Source organism: Amborella trichopoda, chromosome 3 (genome assembly GCF_054954075.1).
Source record: "Amborella trichopoda isolate Santa Cruz 75 chromosome 3, AtrichopodaSantaCruz75HAP2 v2.0, whole genome shotgun sequence".
NCBI lineage: Eukaryota > Viridiplantae > Streptophyta > Magnoliopsida > Amborellales > Amborellaceae > Amborella > Amborella trichopoda.
The window spans coordinates 13,802,044-13,823,087 of NC_142338.1; the positions used below are offsets into that span (position 1 = coordinate 13,802,044).

General features: G+C 34.3%; 1 protein-coding gene across 4 annotated transcripts; it reads right to left on the reverse strand.

Moving 5' to 3' along the window:
- Positions 1-629: 629 nt before the first annotated feature.
- On the reverse strand, positions 630-11,909 carry LOC18430770 (NAD(P)-binding Rossmann-fold superfamily protein). 4 transcript variants are annotated; one of them, XR_016053104.1, is made up of 8 exons: positions 11,249-11,768; positions 10,488-10,719; positions 10,264-10,343; positions 9,532-9,633; positions 9,310-9,388; positions 4,589-4,676; positions 2,295-2,341; positions 630-967 (listed from the first exon to the last, which is right to left on the reverse strand). XR_016053104.1 is itself a non-coding variant. In XM_020665141.2 (8 exons), exons 1-8 carry the CDS (start codon positions 11,379-11,381, stop codon positions 779-781), a joined length of 1,002 nt encoding a protein of 333 aa, XP_020520800.2. In that variant the 5' UTR covers positions 11,382-11,909; the 3' UTR covers positions 630-778. The 4 variants fall into 4 exon arrangements, 2 of the variants coding, with proteins under 2 accessions (XP_020520800.2, XP_088719671.1); XM_020665141.2 differs by having other exon boundaries at positions 9,480-9,633; positions 11,249-11,909; XM_088863545.1 differs by lacking the exon at positions 4,589-4,676 and having other exon boundaries at positions 9,480-9,633; positions 11,249-11,760.
- Positions 11,910-21,044: the final 9,135 nt, after the last annotated feature.

A 21,044-nucleotide genomic window follows, 5' to 3' on the forward strand; every position in this document is an offset into this window, starting at 1 on the left:
AGCACTCGCTCACATAGTTTCATATTATGGCTCATATATTTAATCCTTGATAATTAGTACAATTTTGCATATATCCTTTATTCTTATAAGGGATTCTCTACAAAGAGACCATTTTTTTTTTGTACATGGAGATTACAATCATTCACACTTATCAGATTTCAAATTGGATGGTTTGAGGTGAGTCACAAAGTCCAAATTGTTTTCTTTGGAACTTTGTGCCTATCCAATGACTCTTATATAACTACCCATTTTTAAATCTAAGAGACAAGAATGATTGTAATCTCCATGTACAAAATATATATGGTATCTTTGTAGACAATCCCTTGTTATAAATAGGTACCAAAATACTTTTTCTCCATTTGTTTGAAATGTTTTTTTTGCTATTAACAACTTGTTGAATAACTTCGTCAGTTAATCAATACCGATCCCCCCGGTGTACTTCTAAATCTCCATGGGGATACCATATGGTCATAAAGCCTTTTCTATCTGCATATTTTTTTAGAGCTTTTTTTACTTTCGATATTCCAAGCATGCTCCCAAGAGAGAGATTTCATGATATAGAATTTAACGTGCTACTTTCGTATAAATTACACCCAGATATACACCTTACTATGTTAAAGAGACAGAGATTCCATGAAATAGAATTAAAATTTACTATTTTCATATATATTACACCTTTGTTGTTGTACATGTTGTGACTCGAATTTCTCTTTTCCGTATCTCCTGTTCCAGCCTTACAAGGAAAAAGGATTTACAGCCTCCAAGCATTATTAAAAACCTAACTTTGGGCATTCTTACATGATTTTCTACAGTAAATGGCTTCATGGGTTAGTTCGTACAGCCTCTGAGCTTCCATTTCATCACTGGCTAGGCTTGAACATGCACTTTCATTACAATCCTCAAAATATCTCCCAGAAATTCCCTTTACACTTGGGCTTAAAGCCACAAAACATGTTGTGGCCGCACCCTGTTGAAATACCACAATAAAAAAGTTCAAATACAAAAGAAACCAGGGAAATTTGATATGAAAAGATTATATTCTCCCACAAAAGTAAAATGTACATATGTTTTGCCCGGGGTTAACACTAATTAGAAGTAGTTTTAGTATCCCAAATTTTGAGAACAGGATTTGCTCAACCTAGGGGCCAACCCAGAAGGAAATATGGACGTTGATCACCCTGAAAAAAATCAAGCTTGAGAATTTTACATAGATTATCTTATTTTTAGATGGTCAATTCTACTTGTTTACGTACTCAAAATTATTGTTTTAGGAAAAACTACGGTTTCTATGAGTTTCCAGACACATATATAGAACAGAAAACCCCCTTAATAATCTTTTTTTAAATAAATTTTGACCCTCATTTTTAAGGAATATTTTTATTTAATATGTAAAAATAAATAAAAATAACAAATTAAAAATGATATTTTTTAGAAGGAAATATTTGAGCCATTGATTTTTGCTTCTCTTGGAGGGACAATCACTTACATCCATCTTTAAATGGATACTTTATGCCTCGGGAAACGTAAATGTAGAAATTCATTCTCCAACGTATAAACCACTTTTGTTTGAAAAAATACTTATTTGGTGATTTCGAAGTGGATCCCAAAATTTCACTTCAAAAAAATTCTCCTACGTGGATCATTTGCCCTTGAATAAATAGATTTTTTTGCTCCAGCAGGAACAAAGTCTACTCTTGTTACAGGGAGAAAGAGAAAGATATGCAACCAATTCTGTTACATTAGGATTCTGATTTATGAAGGAAGCTTCCTCGCTTTGTAAGAAGAAAGTAAAATATCTAAAGGTTATCATTAAATCAACAAAAATCAAGAGCTCTTATTGTTCTTATTCTACATGATGTCACATACATTCATCTTAAAAGATTTAGAATTAATATAGATTTTCAAAAAATTTTGAAGTCTCTTGCAGTCTTACCAAAGTCCTAATTTAGTTTTCATTTCAATGATCAGATCCAAATCCCTCTCTGTATGTAGTTCAGTAGTAGTATCTAAAAGAATATGTTAGCACAATGTTTTAAAGTTTTTCGAGCCGATATGAGACTAGTGGGATACCAATCAGTGTCTAAGATCCGTGGTTTTCCATCAGTTTTCTCCCTTTCTTTTTTCTAAATAGAAAAAACTGCAGAGAACCAGCTAGTTGGCTCAGGCAGTTCTAAACCGGCGCATAAGTGATGAATGACTAGTTCTAACTTCTAACCACGGATTCGGTGTTTAGAACACCATATTATCATATTATGCTAATACTGGCAAAGTGGCAAAGGGATTTGGGATCAAACCTGAGATATGGACTTAAGCAATTTGGATGCTAGGAAGTAAACTGAATCTGCAAAGGTAAAAGAAAGCACATAAGACTAACAATTTATTGTTTTATGTTAAGAATGTTTAAAGAACTACTCCTGAACCATTCTCTAAATCAATAAATTTACGCTTGGTATTTGTAGGAAGCAAAAATATACAAAGACGCTATTTACTTTTGGTGTGAGGAGATCGCAATCACTTTTGTCCATCAGATTTCGAATCAGGTAGTTGGAGTTGTGTCATTGACTAGGTTCAAAGTTCAAAATAAAATTTCTTGGACTTTATGACATATCCTAAACTATCCAATTTGAAATCAGATGGCTAAGAGCATTTGTAACCTCCTTGTAACAAAGGCAAATAGTCCCATAATATACAATCTTTATAAGAAAGCACCGTTGTTGAATAAACAATTTGAAACTAGCCCAATTTTGGGCTTTCATAATTTTTAAATTTTATCCCAAGGTATCTGCAAACAAAATACTTTTTAAGAGAAAAAAGAGCATTTAGGTACATTTATGATTATTTTATACCAAAGGATTCTATCACTGATTTGCATTGTAGTAGGACTTGGCCCAGTAACTCGGCCTTCGACAATGCTGTGGCTGAGTTGTGGGAATTTCCAGAGGCAATTCGCCTGGCACCATAGCAAGATGTAAAAAAACAAAATAAAAATTTACTAAATATGTACAAATATGTTGTTAGATGATTTTGATGATTTTTAAGATGAGAGATTTTTTTTATTATCACATTATCCAATTTTTTTAGTTTTCCGAAATATTCATGGTATGATTTAAAATTTTAATTGGATTAAATTCCAACACTTTTTGAGTGGCTAATAACATTTTACCTTGAAGCTTTTTAAGAACCAAATGACTGATTTACCCCTATAGCCTCTTTCTATGCCAGATAGTACTTGGGCTACAAAATACCCAAGAGGTTTAGTCTTACTAGCTTAAAATTTAAACTGTCACACTCCACACTCGGTCATATACCCTGAATGGATGTCTTGGGCCATTCATTAATCAGACCATTGAACGCCTATTAACTCGTGTTGATTGAAGTTTTTGGGTCTAGTTACTGCATTAGCGGTGGCAAAACTAAAGTGCTGTCGTGCTAATTGAAGTTGTTGGGTCTGATTAAAAAATTAGTGGTGGCAAAACTAAAGTGCTATAATTAAAGGGGAAGTTTCCATCAAAAGGGGTCAGAGGTGTCCAATAATCTTATTTTAGGTCCAGAATATGTATTTTTTTTTAATCCAAACAAAAGAAAACATCAAAAAATACCCCACCTATTTTTGTACCTAGGCGGGCGCAGTCACCTGAGCACCTGCCTGCCTGGGAGGGTGCCCAGGATCCCTATGCAAGAGACAACCTACTTAGTTGGTCGACCGTTTTTTGAATCAATGCAACAAAAAACTAATGAGAAAGTCTAATAACATGCGTGTAGCATGGAAGTGATATTTGCTTGTAATCTCAACAGTCAATCGATGGTTGAGATCGGTGTTTAACGACTCGGTGGAGCCCACTCCAACATGGCCCTTGGCCGACTAGAGTACCCGAGGACGACTCATGTGTATTAAAAAAAAAAACGAAGAAAAATGTAGAAAATATATCTACTTGCAGGGTTGATGTATAAATATTATACATATAATTGGATGTGTTTTACACTGATTTGTGGGTTCTTATTGCCAAAATTCATACATCTCTTTTTTTTTTTTTTAAATGTCTCCAACCATAGATCAATCTTTTCTAAAACAATTTTTTTATTCTTTTTCAGCTTATTTTGATTCCTTCAGTTACTCTTTAGTTTTGTTTCTTTTAAAATTTTTATTTTATTTTTTTTAGTATTTTTTGTTGTTTAGAGCCTTTTGGGCCCTATATGACTAAGCCGAGTCCATTCGACGCATCCGAGTCACTTGGCTAGGGCCACGACCGAGTTAAAAAAACTCTAAAAACATTGGTTGAAACGAACCATCAAAATGGATGGGAAAGAGCCCATATGTCTACTTTTCATGTGTGGTAACATACAATCGAGGTTACATGCAGTATACTATTTGTGTGTGGTATGTATCACAGTACGGAATCTACTAGTTATTTTCCCTTTTTTTTTTTTTTTTTGTTTGTTTTGCTATGTAACCATTTTAGCACTAAATTTTGTTGTTTGCCTGCCATAAATTTAATCATCTTTTTGGTTATTTCCTAGTGGACATAATTGCTAGAATGTGGCAAGGTGTCTGTCAAAAATATATAATTAAAGCAAAATAAAATCATGCCTGTAACCAATCCTTTCTTTTCTCTGATAATTCCCGTCTTTACGATCCCGGGATGGACGGCATTTATCGTTACATTGGCTCCTGTCGCCTGAAAATTTTACACAAAATAACATTAAAAATAATGGTATAACAAAATAAAACAGCTATTTGTAATAGAAGTTTGGGTATAAACAGGTACTTTCATTAATTTTTGGGGAATTTATCAAGATATGCCGAACTTTTCAACAATTTAGTATTTTATCTTTTTTCAACTGTTCCATGCTCATATGTATTTTAATGGGCACTTTAAAATTAAATAAAAAAATATTATAAAGTATTTTAATGGCCTTTATTTTAATGACTTGCATCTTCTCAACAGTTTAGGTTGGCAAGTACACAGTGGATCTCTTTATTTTAATGCCAACCTAAATTGGAAGAGATCCACTGTGTACTTGCATTAAAATATTATAAAGTATTTTAATGACAAACCTCATATGTATTTTAATGGCTTTTATTTACAAGGCCAATTTTAAGGCAGATCTGGAGATATATTAGGTTGGCATTTCGATTTCAAACAGTGTACTTGCATCTTCTCAACAGTTTGATCATCATCATTAGAGCCTTATCCTAATTATTGGGGCAAAATTTATATCAGGTTGCAATTTGCGGAAGTAAGGCTCATAAATCCACATCATGTATTTTATTTAGATGGTGTAGATTTGACACTATCTTAAAAGACATACGACTTTCTGAGAGTCTTAAAAGATGTATTAAACCTATATCGTCCAACTAAAACAAACAGTATAGAACATCGTAATGTTACTTCTACAAGTAAGGTCGCCGCCTTATATAAACCACATTTTTAATACCTTTGAAGTTAATAAAGCTACAAGTCAGATCAAGAATCAAAATTAATGGATCGCATAAAATTCCTACTCCAAAAATCTACAACTGTTTACCCCCAATTTTAGGATGGTTATTTTGGATATAGCTATGATAAATAATTTGAATGTGTGATGCCATATAAAAGTGAAAAAAGTTTATATAAGGGTGACACCTTAAACAATCAAAGTAAGTAGCATCTCAAAAATTCACTAGAGATTGTTTTGATGCTCAAAAATCCTCAAATCAATCACCTCAACCTCAAAATGTATGAACATGAGAAAAAATGAAATCAAGTCTTGAAATAGTGCATCTTGCAATATATTTTTTGGATCGTCAATTTTCAAGATAATCAATTTTTTATGGATTTACTTGCTCTACACTATTTTTGAAGCTTTAAATTTTATAATTAGATATGAAAATAAATTATCAAGTCTTTACAAAGATTACCAATACTGAAATAATATCTTTCAACACTATTTCAAAGTGCGACTTACATTATTGTTTAAGGCCTCAACCTTATATAAACCACACCCCATAAAAATAGGAAGACATCAAGAAGATAAAGAGGAGTTCGATTTTTTTCAGGGAAAGCTTTACATGTGACGTCACCTACATACAAAATACATATAACCCAAATATCAACCGTCAAATTTGAGTAGATGGCTTGGATGACTTAAGCCACAATGCCACAAGCTGGCTCTTTAGTGACAGATATTGATTCGATAGCTTCGAGTATTTTATTTTTAATATTTATTCTATACGTCATTTTGTAGCAAAATTTGGGGTATGCATACATTTGGCAGGGGCGGATATGATAATAATAATAAAAAAAAGGAAAATTGTTTGATGTGGGCTGGACCGCATTTATGCAATATGCGGTCCAAAGGTATAAAGCATCCATCTTAAAGATGGATGCAAATAGGTGATCCGTAACAAACGGTCCAAATGTTCTCTTAATATAATTATTATTTCTAATTTACAATCTTTTTTTTTTTATATATATATTCATGATCTCCATGTTAAAGATTATATATTCTCTAAAAATTTTGGAACAATATATAAAAAAATATGTTTATTGCCAAGCCTACATTTCTACAATATGCGGGCTGGCCGCATTGAAATCATGTCCTAATAAAAATTTCATTTGATAAAAATTATCAAAATACCCCTAAAACGTTTGGAGGTATTGTTCGTATTTATTTTCATGAGAAATGTTTTCCTTTGTTTTTTGCTCGAAGCGGCCTAATAAAAAGATTGGACAACCCCATATCTCACTCAAAAATATTTGTAGAAAAAATTAAAAATCAAAAAATATTTTGGCATGACATGAACAATCCTAACCATCCGTTTGGATCGAATGGTTGAGAAATGGGGTCAGATATGATTTATATCTAGGTAGGGTCACATAGAAAGCTTTCCCTTTATTTAAGCTAAGGCGCCCTCCTTGTACTATTAGATGTAAAGTGCATCTCTAAATTTTATCTGGAGATGGAGTTCCGATGTCGGAAATCTTATGATGGATTGAATTTAAAATTTTAAAAATGATAAAAATTGATTAGATCTATAAATACTTAAAACTATTGAAAATAGACGATTTAGATAATTTATTACAAAATATACTATTTGCAAGACTTGAATTTTTATTTTTTCTGCGTATCAAGAAAATCTAGAAGTCGAGATGATTAAATTAAAGGGTTTTCCAATATTCGAACACTCTGTTCTTGATGTGCACCTTCCTACTTCAATAATATAAGGACGATACCTTATAGAAATTTTTTTCTTTATTTAATTTTAAAAGAGCAAATATTTTTCTATGAATCCATTGGTAAGTATATGAGCTCTTGTCCAACTAAAAAAGACCTTGGCCCTAAGCCAAGCCTTAGCTTTGGCCCGGCCTAAAGAGGCCCAGGCCCATGCCCAAGACCAAGCCCGGCTTAGCTACAGTAGGGTCCTTTACACTTTCCATGGTATATCTCACTTTTCTTTTTGAAGCATTAACAAAGGAATGGAGCCCCCCTGTGGCACTGGTCCCCAACCACCACTGCCCCAATTAACAACAGGAATGGTGCCTTGCAGTGTGGCACTTGCCCCCATTCCCTTTCCACTCCTATATATTGGCCTTAAAAATAAATCCAATTAAATGGCTTCGAATAAATCACATGCCATGGGAATTGTACCCACTTGTTGTAATATGGACTTTGGATTTAATAAAAACAAAAAAAAAAAGAAAAAACATGTGCACGTATGCCTATATATATATATATATATATACCCAAAAGTTCATCTTAATCAAATTTATAAAAAAAAAATTAAAATTTATATAGTGATATGCATTTTGAACCATATGACAAAGATCTGATAGCTAGAGTTCCACGTATATTACTATTCATTATAGTTGTCTGTCCAACTATTGTTAGTTTTTTCATATATATATATATATACATATATATATAGAGAGAGGATTGATGTCACTCCGCAACTTATCTTGGGTTTTTTGCGTATTTGGGATCTAGAATACATTTTAAATCACAAAAAATTACTTTTTGCCATATGTTCATCTTTTAAAATGGTCAAGATATAATGAATCGTAAAAGTAAAATGAAAAATTTGAAAAAATGTTTAAAAATACCTTTCAAAATTTGGGCATTCATATATTTTTTAAGATTAATAATTTCCATGGGAGATTATCGATCTCCGAAATTTTGGATTCAAATTTCATCTTAAAACTAAAATTTAGAGGGTTGAAAGCATGCAGACATGCGCTTATACGTATATATGTTAAGATTAATAATTTCCATGGGAGATTATCGATCTCCGAAATTCTGGATTCAAATTCATCTTAAAAATAAATTTTAGAGGGTTAAAAGCATGCAGACTTGCGCTTATACGTGTATATGGGAAATTATTCCGTACACATCGTTCCGATAGTGGAAAGGTACTTATGCACCGTTCCAACAATTCAAATTGAACCAGGATTTATCCAACCTACCAAAAAATAACTTTTATTTTTATTTTAATATTAAATTTATTTAAAATTTGAGGTGTAGATTCATTTAGGCCCAAAATATATTTATGAGGTATTTTTTATAGGAAACTTTTAGTGATGTATTATTTTAATAAAAATAATAAATAAAAAAATGAAATTATTTTAAATCCTTCGATGAGACTAAGCACAACCAAACCATTGAAGATTCATGATGCTATACCATCCCTATATAAAATGGATTTCATGCTCCTGAGGGAACGTATTGTCCATAAGCAAAACATACTATTTTTAGGACTCTAAAGTTTCAACTTATATATCATCATCATCATCATTTTAACCTTGTTCCAATTAATTGGCGTCGTCTACATGAATCCTAATTCTCCATTATATTCTATTAAAGGTCATCTCCTTAGTGAGACCATAAGTCCTTATATCCTTTCGGACGGCTTGCAACCATATTTTTTTGGCATACCTCTTACCTTTTTCAATCATTCCACCTTAAACTCGCACTTCTTATATGATATACTCGATAAATTTTTTTTCCAAATTGCATTATCCATTGGCTTCAAAAAAAAAAAAAAAAAGGGTTCAAAATTGAATAGAAGTCACCAATTGTTGAAGGGGAAGATTTAAGTAGTGGAAAACTCAAAATTCAATTTTTTTTTGTTTTGAATATAATGCTTTAGCAATTTTTAGGTGACCAAAATATTCCTAAGTTAGTATTTTGCCCGAGGGAGCAAGCATACGGTTTTCTTCAGCGGAGCATACATTGGATCGCATGATTTTGATTTGAAAAATAGAAAATAAAATAAAACATAAACAGAGAGTAAAAAGTTGCATAAAAAGGAAAAAATTCCAAAATTAGACTTACTTTTAGTTTCCTGGCTATTTCCTTGGTGTGCAATATATTTGCCAATTTCGACTGAGCATACGCACGTGTGCCATTGTAGCTGAAATAACAAAAGTACAGAAACCATGGTAATTATTATCAAATTAGAATAAAACTTGTAAATTTAGAAATAATCATCTTTTTAATTATACATTTTAGGGTTGATCATGTCATTAAATTGGAACCCCTCCTTCCCAACCCAACTGTGAATTACGGAAGAAACGTTGATGATCCGTCCTTCAACGTGCATTTGGTGTGCTGTTTGGATCATTTTCCCCAACAGTATATCAGTCAGTAAATGATGGCCTGCAAAAATTAAAAGAAAGCAATTTGTCAAAATACAATAGTAAAAAAAAAAGCATAAGTAAATATATGTGATAATTATCTTCTTTCTTAAAGAGAGAGAGAGGGGTGGCAATTGGGTCGGGTCGACTTGATCCAAATCCGAGTTTGGGTCTGGGTCCAATTCAAGTTTTGGACCGGTGGGTCAAGTCTGGGTCCCAAACCATGGACCTGAGTTGGATATGGGTTTGGGTCAACCGGGCCTGACCCAAACACATGTATACACACATGCACACATATACACATAAACTTATACACACATATGTATTTAATTGGGAGAAGGCATGGACGGTGATATATACCCATATGGTACATATATTTAAAATATTCTTTAAAATGTATAATATTTTGATTAATTTGCCTATGATGTGTGTGTATGTGCTTGGTTGTATATATATATATATATATATATTAATATTTTCAAAATATTTTTGTTAGTTCTAGACCTGGACCCAAATCGGGTCGGGTTCGGGTCGAAGATTTAGACTTGATGGGTTTGAGTCTAGATCAGGTCTAGGTCCGAGTCGACCCAGACCGGACCTAGCCAATCGCCACTCTTAGTGAGAGAGAGAGAGAGAGAGAGAGAGAGAGTACCCAGGTAATTTGTGGCAAAGGTCATCTCAAAGTTGTCTTCATTAAGCTCCAAATTTTGACAGAATTTCCCAGCATTGTTTCTACAAGGGCCAACTTCGTGATAAGTATAGATATCCAAGAAAGAAATTTGAAAATTCAAATCCCATGACCTTTCTAGTGAATAGATTGAAAACTCATAAATTATTTGAGAGAGTGAGAGAGAGAGAGAGAGAGAGATGACTTACATGAGGATATTAAGAGTAATCCCCAGAGCAAGAAACTCACTGCAAAATCTCCTAATTGAAGAAAAAGAGCTCAAGTCAAGCTCCATCACTATGATTTCAGCTTGTGGATTCTCACTCTTAATTCTGGACTTAACCTCAGAGGCATTCTTTGTATTCCTTGCTGGAATCACAATTCTCACTCCTCTTTTCGCCAAAACTCTCGCTGTTTCCGCTCCGATGCCGGAGGTTGCTCCTATAAAAATTCCACAAAAATGAAGAAACAATTAAAAGGCTTCTGAATGAAATAAAATCTGATCACTTACTTAAAACCAGCTCTAAACGAAATCTATGGATGCCCATAAACTGAAAAACAATGACTTAAGAACAAAATTTTATTTGTGTGTGAGAGAGAGAGAGAGAGAGAGAGAGAGAGAGGACACTTATTTTTAATGAATTAAAAAATCAAAAGTAATTCTTATTAAATATTGTAGAAAGAAATGGAAATAAACCAATTAGAAAGTTGCTCAATTGCAGGACCACATAGATACGATCCCAAACCCCCCCCCTCCACCCCAACAAAAAACTAACATAAAATTTGGGTTTTCAATCATTTGCAATTTGATAATCGAATTAAAAACAATAAAATCTTGATTTCCTCTGAAAAATCCTATGGAGATGAGCCTATCCCGAGAACACGTTGTTTTAGTTATCAAACAAAAAAAATGCAAAACAATCCATTTCTCCGTCAAATCACAAGCTTTTTCTTGAGAGAGAGAACAAACCAGTGATTATAGCAGTTAATTGGGGTTGGATTAAGGAAGAAGAAGAGTTCTCAGTGACTTGCTCAGCAGTGGAACTTGATCCAAACCCAGTTGGGCCTGCAACTCCAATCAAATACTTGAGAGTTTCCTTCATATGGGGCACCCTCCAAATAAAAAGAATTCCGATATGTAAGGGGAACTAAACATTCAATATTCACACCAAAAGCTTATATACAGTCTGTGCCCCCTAATAGTATATTCATATTGTTATTTAAAAAGCAGAAAATCATAGCATAAAAAGTGTAAAATATTGCTGATTTTCTCTTCTTCTTTTTTTAACTAAATCAATGATCCCAAAAAAAGCCCCATAAAAGAAACAAAGGGGTTCCAGCTAACCTTACTAGACTAAAAGTTTACGTGTACCGGAAAATGTTTATACTGAGAATGTTTATAATGTTCGTGACATAATGATAGATGCATAAATGCGCTTTAGGAAAAGAGCCCTCGCTTAATTGGTAGACGCTTTGACGTTTGCAACACTTCATCCTAAGCACAATTCTTATAGGGTAGGGCCCTCTACCCACGACTCACAAAAACAAACTTTTGATTATTTATCCATTTGGAAAAGGCGTTGAGACATGGTGGTAGCATCCCCGATCTTGAACGCTGCATTGTGGTTTTCATTTCTACCACTAATACCACCCCACTAATTTTCAATCCAACCGCTAATACCACCCCACTAACATCTTAAAAAATCCACTAGCTTCCAATCCCACCATTAAGACCACCCCACTAGCACTTTATAAAAAAAAAAAAAAAAACTCTTTATCTACGTGAAAAGATAGATAGGGGCATGTCTTCCCCACTGAATTACCAGAAACAGAAAAAAAAAGGCGGGAGAAAAAAATATAAATCACAAAAAAAATAGAAAATTATTTACATCACTTTATTCATAAATAGACCTTATATTACTTCTTTTTTGTGATGTTATCGAAAATATCTAAATGCTTAAAGAGTCTAATTCTTGTATAAGTGCCAGCACATTCATTGCACAGTCTAAAATGCAATTAAATCATAAGAAAATCTACACGAATTATCAAATATCTAATATTTTATTATATAGGTCAAAACATAAAATCTCGAACCACAATGAATAATGAGATAGCTCATATGGTTTGGATAGCTCATATACTCATCCAAACCATTGTTGTTCCAATTGTCACCGTGCAGCTAAACAAGGCCGCTGAGAATGTGCCACCACATCTCTATAGGACGCCGAGGAAAAGATCAAGGTATAATCATTAAACTTCAAACATTTCACTAAGTTAATAAAATTTCCTTATATAAAATTGACTCTCACTTCTATTAAGACTTGCAGTCTGGTTTTAATTACTTCTCTTGGATCTCACTGTGTAGTATTTCACTTCAGTCATGACCTTGACGGGAATATTTGGCTTTATATAATAATATTTGAGGTGAAGAAGAAACATAGATATTGCAAACAACAAGAGAATGTCATAATCATCATCAAAGTCTTTTTCTCACTAATTAGGGTTGGCGACACAAATCTTGATTTACTATTCTGCTCTATTAAAAGTTATACTATTTTCTCACTATTTTTAACCATATCCTTCTGAGCATACCTGTTGACCTTTTTGAACCTTCCACTTGAACTACTTTAATTATGTGCATCTTCAACAATTAATAAAAACATAATTATCTATTAAATTCTATAAAGACTATTTGCATGAATAGTGAATAGATGGTTCATTCCCAATGCCTCGTCTTACTCATCAACTTCTTCCATGCAAATATGTAAGCCTTAATATCATCAGTCAAAACTTGAATTATGAGGTCACCTCTAAGGTGGCAATGCCCTGGGTGGCCCAGCCCTAAAACATAGGGCTTGGGTTACAAAATGTCGTCTAAGGGCCGGGTCACCATGGCCTGTGGGCCAAGCTAGGCCATGGTCGTGACATGACCCATGCTAGATTTGTGTTTCTCTTCTTTGAGCTCGGCCTGGCCTATACAGCACCTAGGGAAGGGCCCCTTTGACTTGGGCCAGCCCTAAGCCTCGCTAGCCTAGCCAAGCCTGGCATGTTGCCATGCACTAGTCCTCCCTGATTTCCTCAACCACTCTATGCAACAAACATGTCAATAGAGTTGAATCCTTGAGTATTCCTCAGACATCTAAATTAAAGTGGCAAACTGTCCCACCAGGGACATACACAAGAATTTAAGAAAATGACTGTGAATGGTCTTGTTCCTCCAACCATCAGACATGATCGATACTCCCATTATAAGATGTGTAAGCGTTGGCATTACTGGTGATAACTTAAATCGCATCCTCCTCTCCCGCGTCCTCCACCACTCTATCCGACGACCTTCCAATAGAGTGGTATCCTTAATTATTTTTGAGACAAGAACTGATGGATAAGCCACCCAAGGCGGCAACACACCAAGAAGTTAAGATAATGATCGATACCCTGTTCTTGGCCATGTCTGCTTAACCTCGTTAATACATTCCACATCTCTACCACCTCCTCATCTAAGCAGGGCTCATTGCGCCCATAATCACCAGGGTGTTTGCCTTCAAGCGCTGCGATTGTCCCTCCAACCACCCTATTCTCAGCCATGTCTACTTAAACTGGTCAATAAATTCCACATCTCTATGACCTCCTCATCTAAGCAGGGCTCATTGAGCTCATATTCACCAGAGTGTTTGCCTTCAAGCCCTGCCAACGCAATCGAAGTTGAATCGGTGTGTAAAAAGAGATCTACATCGTGCTCCTCAATCCTGCAGTATGAAATTGTGAAATACCTGTTTTAGATTGAAGCTACATCCTTCTAGATAAATTATGGACTAAAACTTAGAAATCTACAAATCTGAACTAAAATTTTCAAAATCTCATTGATTTTGGTTTTTTTCATAAAAAATAGGTTTTGTTAAAAAAAAATAAAGGATACAAAAGGCACCATATAAGATCATTGATTAGATTTGACTATCCATCAATCCCGATTACGAGGTTCTTTGACAAAAGTAGGCAACATTATATATAATATCATGATTCCAATTCCGTAAGGGAATTGGCTCCATTACTTTTCAATCCAGATTAGTGATTTTTAAGATAGTGTGCACAGTGTGGTTCTTGAATTCCTTTCCATAACTAAGTAACCTCCAATTCCACTAAAACTTCTCTTAGGTTAAAATCTTATATCATTTGTTATCCAGATCTATTGGTAAAGTTTTATTTCTAGCTTCCCTTAAAAACCTCTTTCGTTTGTTATTCAAATCCAGTGTTTACTAAAAGTAAACTAGTTAGAATAGCTGGAAAAAAGATATATAAATCGTTAAACAACACTTAAAAATTTAAAAATAAGATTTTATATGCTAAGAAATTGAACAAGCCCAATGAAGTTAAAATAGGAGTTTCCACGAAGCAGGAACCTCTATCTAAACAACCATACAACTATGTCAATAATTTTCCCAAATGTGATATCCATTTAAAAAATGGGTGTGGTTTGCATAAGGTTGCAACCTTTAACAATCCAATTAAGGCGCATCTCCAAATTTTTATTATAAGATACAATTTTAGTGTAAATTTTTTTTTACGATTGTCTAAAAATCTATTTCCAACTCTAATTATAAAATTTTAAACTCCAAAAATAGTTCAAATCAAGTAGATCTATAAATATATAAAAATCTTGCAAATTGATGGTTTGCATAATGTATTGCAAGTGCACTATTTCGGGGACTCGAGATATTTTTCCTTTTCATATTTATACTTCTTAATGTTGAGATGATCAAGTAGAGGGTTTTTCAACATTAAAACAACATTTTTTGATGGATTTTTGAGATGCAAGTTTAATTCTTCATTTTACAGTTGTAACTTTATATAAAGATTTTCCTTTAAATATTAATGTAGAAAACTATAAAAGAGTTGGTATAATATAAAGGAAAAGTATATAATGACCATTTACTTTTGATACGAGGTTACAAACACTCTTCTTCATCAGATTTCAAATTAGGTGGTTGTAAAAGTGTCCTTAACTAAAAGTTCAAAAAAAAAAGTCTTCAACTTCATAACATATCCCAAGTCATCCAATTTGATATCTAATGGCTAGGAGTAATTTTGGCCATTTTGTAACAAAGATAAATGGTCTCATAGTATACAATGCTAATATTAAATAGTTAGAACCCAGAAAGTAGAACTCAATATAAGAAATAAAATAAGAGAACGTGTATTATAAGACTATTTATCTTTTTTACAAAAATGTTACAATTACTCCTAGCCATTAGATGTCAAATTGGATAGCTTGGAATATGCACAAAGTTTTTTCAATGATATATACTCAGCACCACCTGATTTAAAATCTGAAGGAGAAAAGTGAATGTGACCTCCTTGTACTAATAATAAATGGTATTTTTGTATACTTGTTTATAAAATAATAACCACATAAAAGTTAAATACCATCACAGATAATACTAAATTTCTCAAAAACTAAATAAAATAGAAAATAAACTTACTTTTTATCTAAATTAAACATTAAATATACCTTTCATCTTATTTATCATGGGCCATAGTGCAACGCTCGTGCTAATACCTGATGAATAAGAAAGAATGAAGATTAAACTTTTCAGGAAAGGTAAAGAAAAAAAAGCACATAAGAGACGCACATAAAGTGTTTGGTGTGACTATAATGGCAAATGTTGGATTAGAGAGAAACACAGAGACACACCATAAAGTTTTTGTGGGGCTATAATGGATGGGAGAACAAATAGTCTGGTAGGACTCACTATAATTGGTAATGTTGGATGAGAGAGAAAGAGAGAGAGGACTATAATGGCTATTGTTCTTTGTGTTCGTGTGTATATGCACGTCTGGGAGATGAAAATTTATGGATTATTATCAGTAATGTTGGATGAGGAGGGACAGGTAGGTGTCATCCTGGTGGCTTATGTTAAATGAGAGAGGGTTTGTTGTGATTAAAATGGTAGTGTCGGGGTTCAACACTATTGACAGAAAAGATATGTATAGGTAGGGCTGGCAACGGATCGGCTCGGTCGTCCTGGACTTGGGCCACAAATTGTGGCTCGAGGGCTGGGCTAAGGCCAGTGCTGACCTGGTTTGCCTTGGCCCAGCCATCCTTTTTTTTTTTTGTCTTTTTTGTTATTTTTTCGTCAATTGTTATTTTGCCAAGCTTCGTCCGTCCCGGCCTTAACAGGGCCGATCGGTCTGGGCTGGCCCTATGCGGATAAGGGCTACCCATGCCCAGCCTGTTGCTGTTAAGGTTAGAGGAGGATTCATAGACTAAGTTAGGAAAAAATCAGGCAGTTCAAATTCTAACTATCCGGTTATATCGGAACCAGCCACTTGCTTTTTCCAGTTTTGGTCGGTTTTGGTGAATCAGCCGGGTCGTTTAAAAAAAATCAAAAAAATTTATATCAAATTTCAAAAAATATTTGTAATGTATTTTTAATGTTTTTTTATCATTTTGGCAAAAATTAGAAATGGTTTTAGCGATTAATACTAATTTTTACATTTTTCCCAATATTTTGAAAATTTTCAAAAATACCCCTGGACACAAATCCGAAGAAGTTTATATAGAGCCTAAGCTTTAAACAAACAAATTAGGCCCTACCTAAAAAATTTTACTAGAAGAGGTTGTTTTGATCCCCAAACATCCTCAAATTGATGATCCTTACATCAAGATTCATGGACATAACAAAAAAATGGATTTCAAGTTTTGGAAAACGTGCATATTGTGTAATGTATTTTAGACGGTCAATTTTCAAGATTTTCAAGTTTCATAGGTCTGCTCGATCTACACTATTTTTTAAGCTTAAAATTTATTAATTAGTGATGAAAATATATTTTAAGGCTATCACAAAGATTTAAAGTATTAAAACTACATTTTTAGACACTATTTGAAGGTGGGCTCTACTTTGATTGTTTAGAGCCTCAGCTCTATACAAACCACATCCAAATTAAAATCCATTTTTACAAATGTGCTTTATTTAATCATATTCTAAATATATTTTTCATATTTTATTATTTTTTTGTATTTTTTAACACTTTTTGATTGCCCGAGACTTGCCCGATCAAGCCAGTTGAACCAGTTCTGGCCCTATCTCAGATTAACCGTATTGGTTCGATTTTTCCTGGCACTAACTAAGGCCCGCAACATATCAGTCTCACCAACACACAAGTGCACGTGCGGCGCACGTAACAAATGAATAAGAGAGAGAGAGAGAGAGAGAGAGAGGGGGGGTTGGTGTGACGTGCAATGAGCATGGTTGGATGATGGTGCACACGGCATAAGTCTTGACATGTCCGGAGGTGGCCGAAGGGACCACCTGCTCCCCTTCTAACCTGCACTCATCATCACCCTCCCTCTCTCTCTAAACTCAACTTGGGGCTATCTTTTTTTCCTTGCGACCTCTTTTTGTCCCTACGGAAAATGACCAAAATACCCTCGTTCCATACCTTATTTTTAAAGGAGCTACGTCCACGACACCAGATCCAATGCAAATCGCTCCTCCCTATTTGAAGACTGTCCAGACATGCATCATACAAGAGAGAGACACATTAATAAGCTACGAAAGACAGCACACAGAGAGACCATATTTTGGTTTGGAAAAGTATAGAAAGAGGATTTGAAAGACATTGAGAGAGAGACAACATCATGTTATAGAAAAGCATACAAAGGGATTATTTTCTTTCAACACAAGGAGGTCAAAGTCACTTTTGATCTTCATGTTTCAAATTGGTAGTAGTGAGCATCTTGTCGACTAGACTCAAAAGTTTCAGAAGAAAAATTCTCAAACTTTATGATGCACCCCAAGCCATTGAATTTGACATTTAATAGCTAGGAATAATTATGACCTCCTTGTGTGAAGATAAACAATCTCAATGTATACAATCCCATTCCTCATTTATGAAGAATTGCACGTTGTATATATGTGTATATATTAGTGGGGAGTGTACATATTTGAGATAAACATTTAACCGGCGTGGTTTGTATAAGGCTAAGGCCCTAAACAATCAAAGTAAGGCACAGCTTCAATACTGCTGAAAATATCGTTTCAATATCAGAAATCTTTGTGATGGCCCGAAAATTCATTTCTAATTATAAAATTTAAAGATTACAAAATAATATAGATCAAACAGATCTATGAACACTTGAAAATCTTAAAAATTAATTGTCTAAAGACACTATTTTCAAGACCTGAAACAGATCTCATGTCCATGCATCCTATGGTCGAGATGATCGAAATAAGGGTTATTCATAATCAAAACAAACTCCTTTAGTGAGTTTTTGATGTGCGCCGTAATTTGATTGTTTAGGACCTCACCCTTATATAAACTTTTTCCATATTTAACTCCCAAAAAAAAAAAAAGAGGTTTGAGATATATAGAGGGAGTATCAAGCACACACTACACCCTTATATTAACTTTTTCAATATTTAACTCCCAAAAAAAAAAAAAATTTGAGTTATAGAGGCAGTATCAAGCACATACTAAATATGAAGAGTGGTAGGGGGAGCAAACAGAAAATGTCTGTTACTTTTAAATTTTTTGTCCAATCTCTCTCTGTCTCTCTCTCTCATGGGTTTAACCAGTCTCTTCCCCCCCCCCCCCCCCCCCCCCTCCCTCTCCCCTCTCCAGAAAGAGATAAAAGTGCCATATTCAGGCATGGGAGCTTTTGGAGAGCAAATGTCGCGGATTAAGCCATAGCCCGTGAGCCTTTCTCTTTTTCTCCTAGAGATGACAAAATGTTGTAGAGAGAAGAAGAAGAAAAGAGATTGAACATGTTTGCTATATGGAAGGCAAGCAAGCAGCATGTCTTAGTCTTCTGCAACTACCGCACCCACCCATGAATCCAACGATTCCAATCCCACAATTCTTTCCCATCTCTCTAATTTTAAATGCCAAAAGATTTCCGACTCTTGCTGGAGTATACTATCCATTTACTCCCTTGGATATAACATGCTAGCAATGCCTTTCAGATATCAATTTTTGGGGATATAATTTCTATTACCCAAAAACTAATCTCAACAAAAAAAAAAGTTCAAAATAAACTCTCCATACAGTAGCCTAAAGATTGAATCGAGACTGTCTAATTTTTAAATTGCTAGAACTGAGTGTCAAAACCTCAAAATTCAAAATTTCTCTTTTGAAAAGAACTATCTATTAGTTCTTATGTGGTTCCAAAAATTTTATAATAAAATACTGTGTTTACGAGGGAGTAGATGCATAATATGCTCAAATGGGAACATAGTATAAGTGCTCATTTTAAATTGCTTGGGTCTTTGCTTTCTCTCTCTAGAATGCAGTGCCAAAGGTAACCAGACAAAAAACCTTTTGTGCAAATCTTACAAAGTGGGTCCAAAGAGGAATAAAAGTCACAATTTTTTTTTTTTACTGTTTTTCAACCTTGGTTTCAATTATAGCGGCCCCTCTTTGAACTTGGGCAAAGTGGTTGCATTTGTTTATTGGATTTTAAGGATCAGAGTTTGTATTTTTGTCCATGGAATATGAAAGAGGGGTGTTGCAATGATGGTAGAGAGAGAAAGTTGGGTGGGTTGTCGGCAAAAGCTTTGAAAGGGACGAAGACAGCATCAATTGTGGGCAGACACAGAGAGAGATGGGCGACGGTTGCCATTGCTTTCTTCGTGGGTGGTGGAACATCAAGGTCGGTGGGATGCACGTGTGGACCTTGACATACGTGAGACTCTCTTTCTCACTGGTATGAGTAATGTCATTGAAAAGTGTTCCAAATTCTCAACTCTCTCTCTCATGCTCATGAGTATTGTCTTTGAGAAGTCCAGGTTCTCAATTATCTCACTCTCCCTCCTTTCTAAGAGAAATCCAGATTCTCAATTCTCAGTTGGAACTTTCAAATGATTTCAAAAGTGACCCATAACTTTGAGAGCTGGCCCAAATTCTCAATTCTTATTATCGGTGAGTTTTAAAACCCAGCAATTTTTAATCCCGATCATCAGTTTTGGATGGGAATCGAATGGGTCCGAATCGAATCTATGAGTCCTGACCCAGATCCCCCTAATCTACCTGTATAATTTTTTTCCTTTTTTTTAAACTTGTATAACATTTTCTTTGGTCCCCTCAAATCCCCACCCTATAAACCTCTATTTTATTTTTATTTCCTTTTTTAATTACTTTTTACATTTCCAATTCCAACATATCCATACCCGATCTGGATCTCCGATCTAGCAATCCAACAAAGGTTTGTAGGTGAACAATCTGTCCTACCAATCGTGTCTGAAATAACTGCTCACACAATTTTGACTTACTAATCACCTTGAAAAGTTGCCCAAAATTTAATCTCTCTCTCTCGACAAGAAAAGTCTATCTTGTCTTCGTCATCATTTTAACCTTTTTTCAATTAATTGAGAGTTGGCTTCATGAATCATGATTCTCCATTAAAGTCCCTATTGTAACAATACCTAAATCCGGGTCGATCTTAATCACATAACCCGGCACCAGCTGAGGGATTTTTATCATATATTCATACATATCATAGAGTTGACCGTATGCAAAGGAGACTACACATCAAAAGAGAAAAATACCACCATCAAAACTTACTTTTGTAAAGGTGGAGCTCAATAGTAGATTGCCTTGTCCACGTGGTCTAATGATGGCCTTTTCATCAACAAGAGGCACTTCGAGTACCATAAACAAAGACCAAACAAGAACGAAAACAGCATAAACTGTGTATTACCCAGCACAAATAAATATATAACGAAGGAATAAGGAAATCAAAACCCAAAAAGGAATAAATCAAGGGACACAAC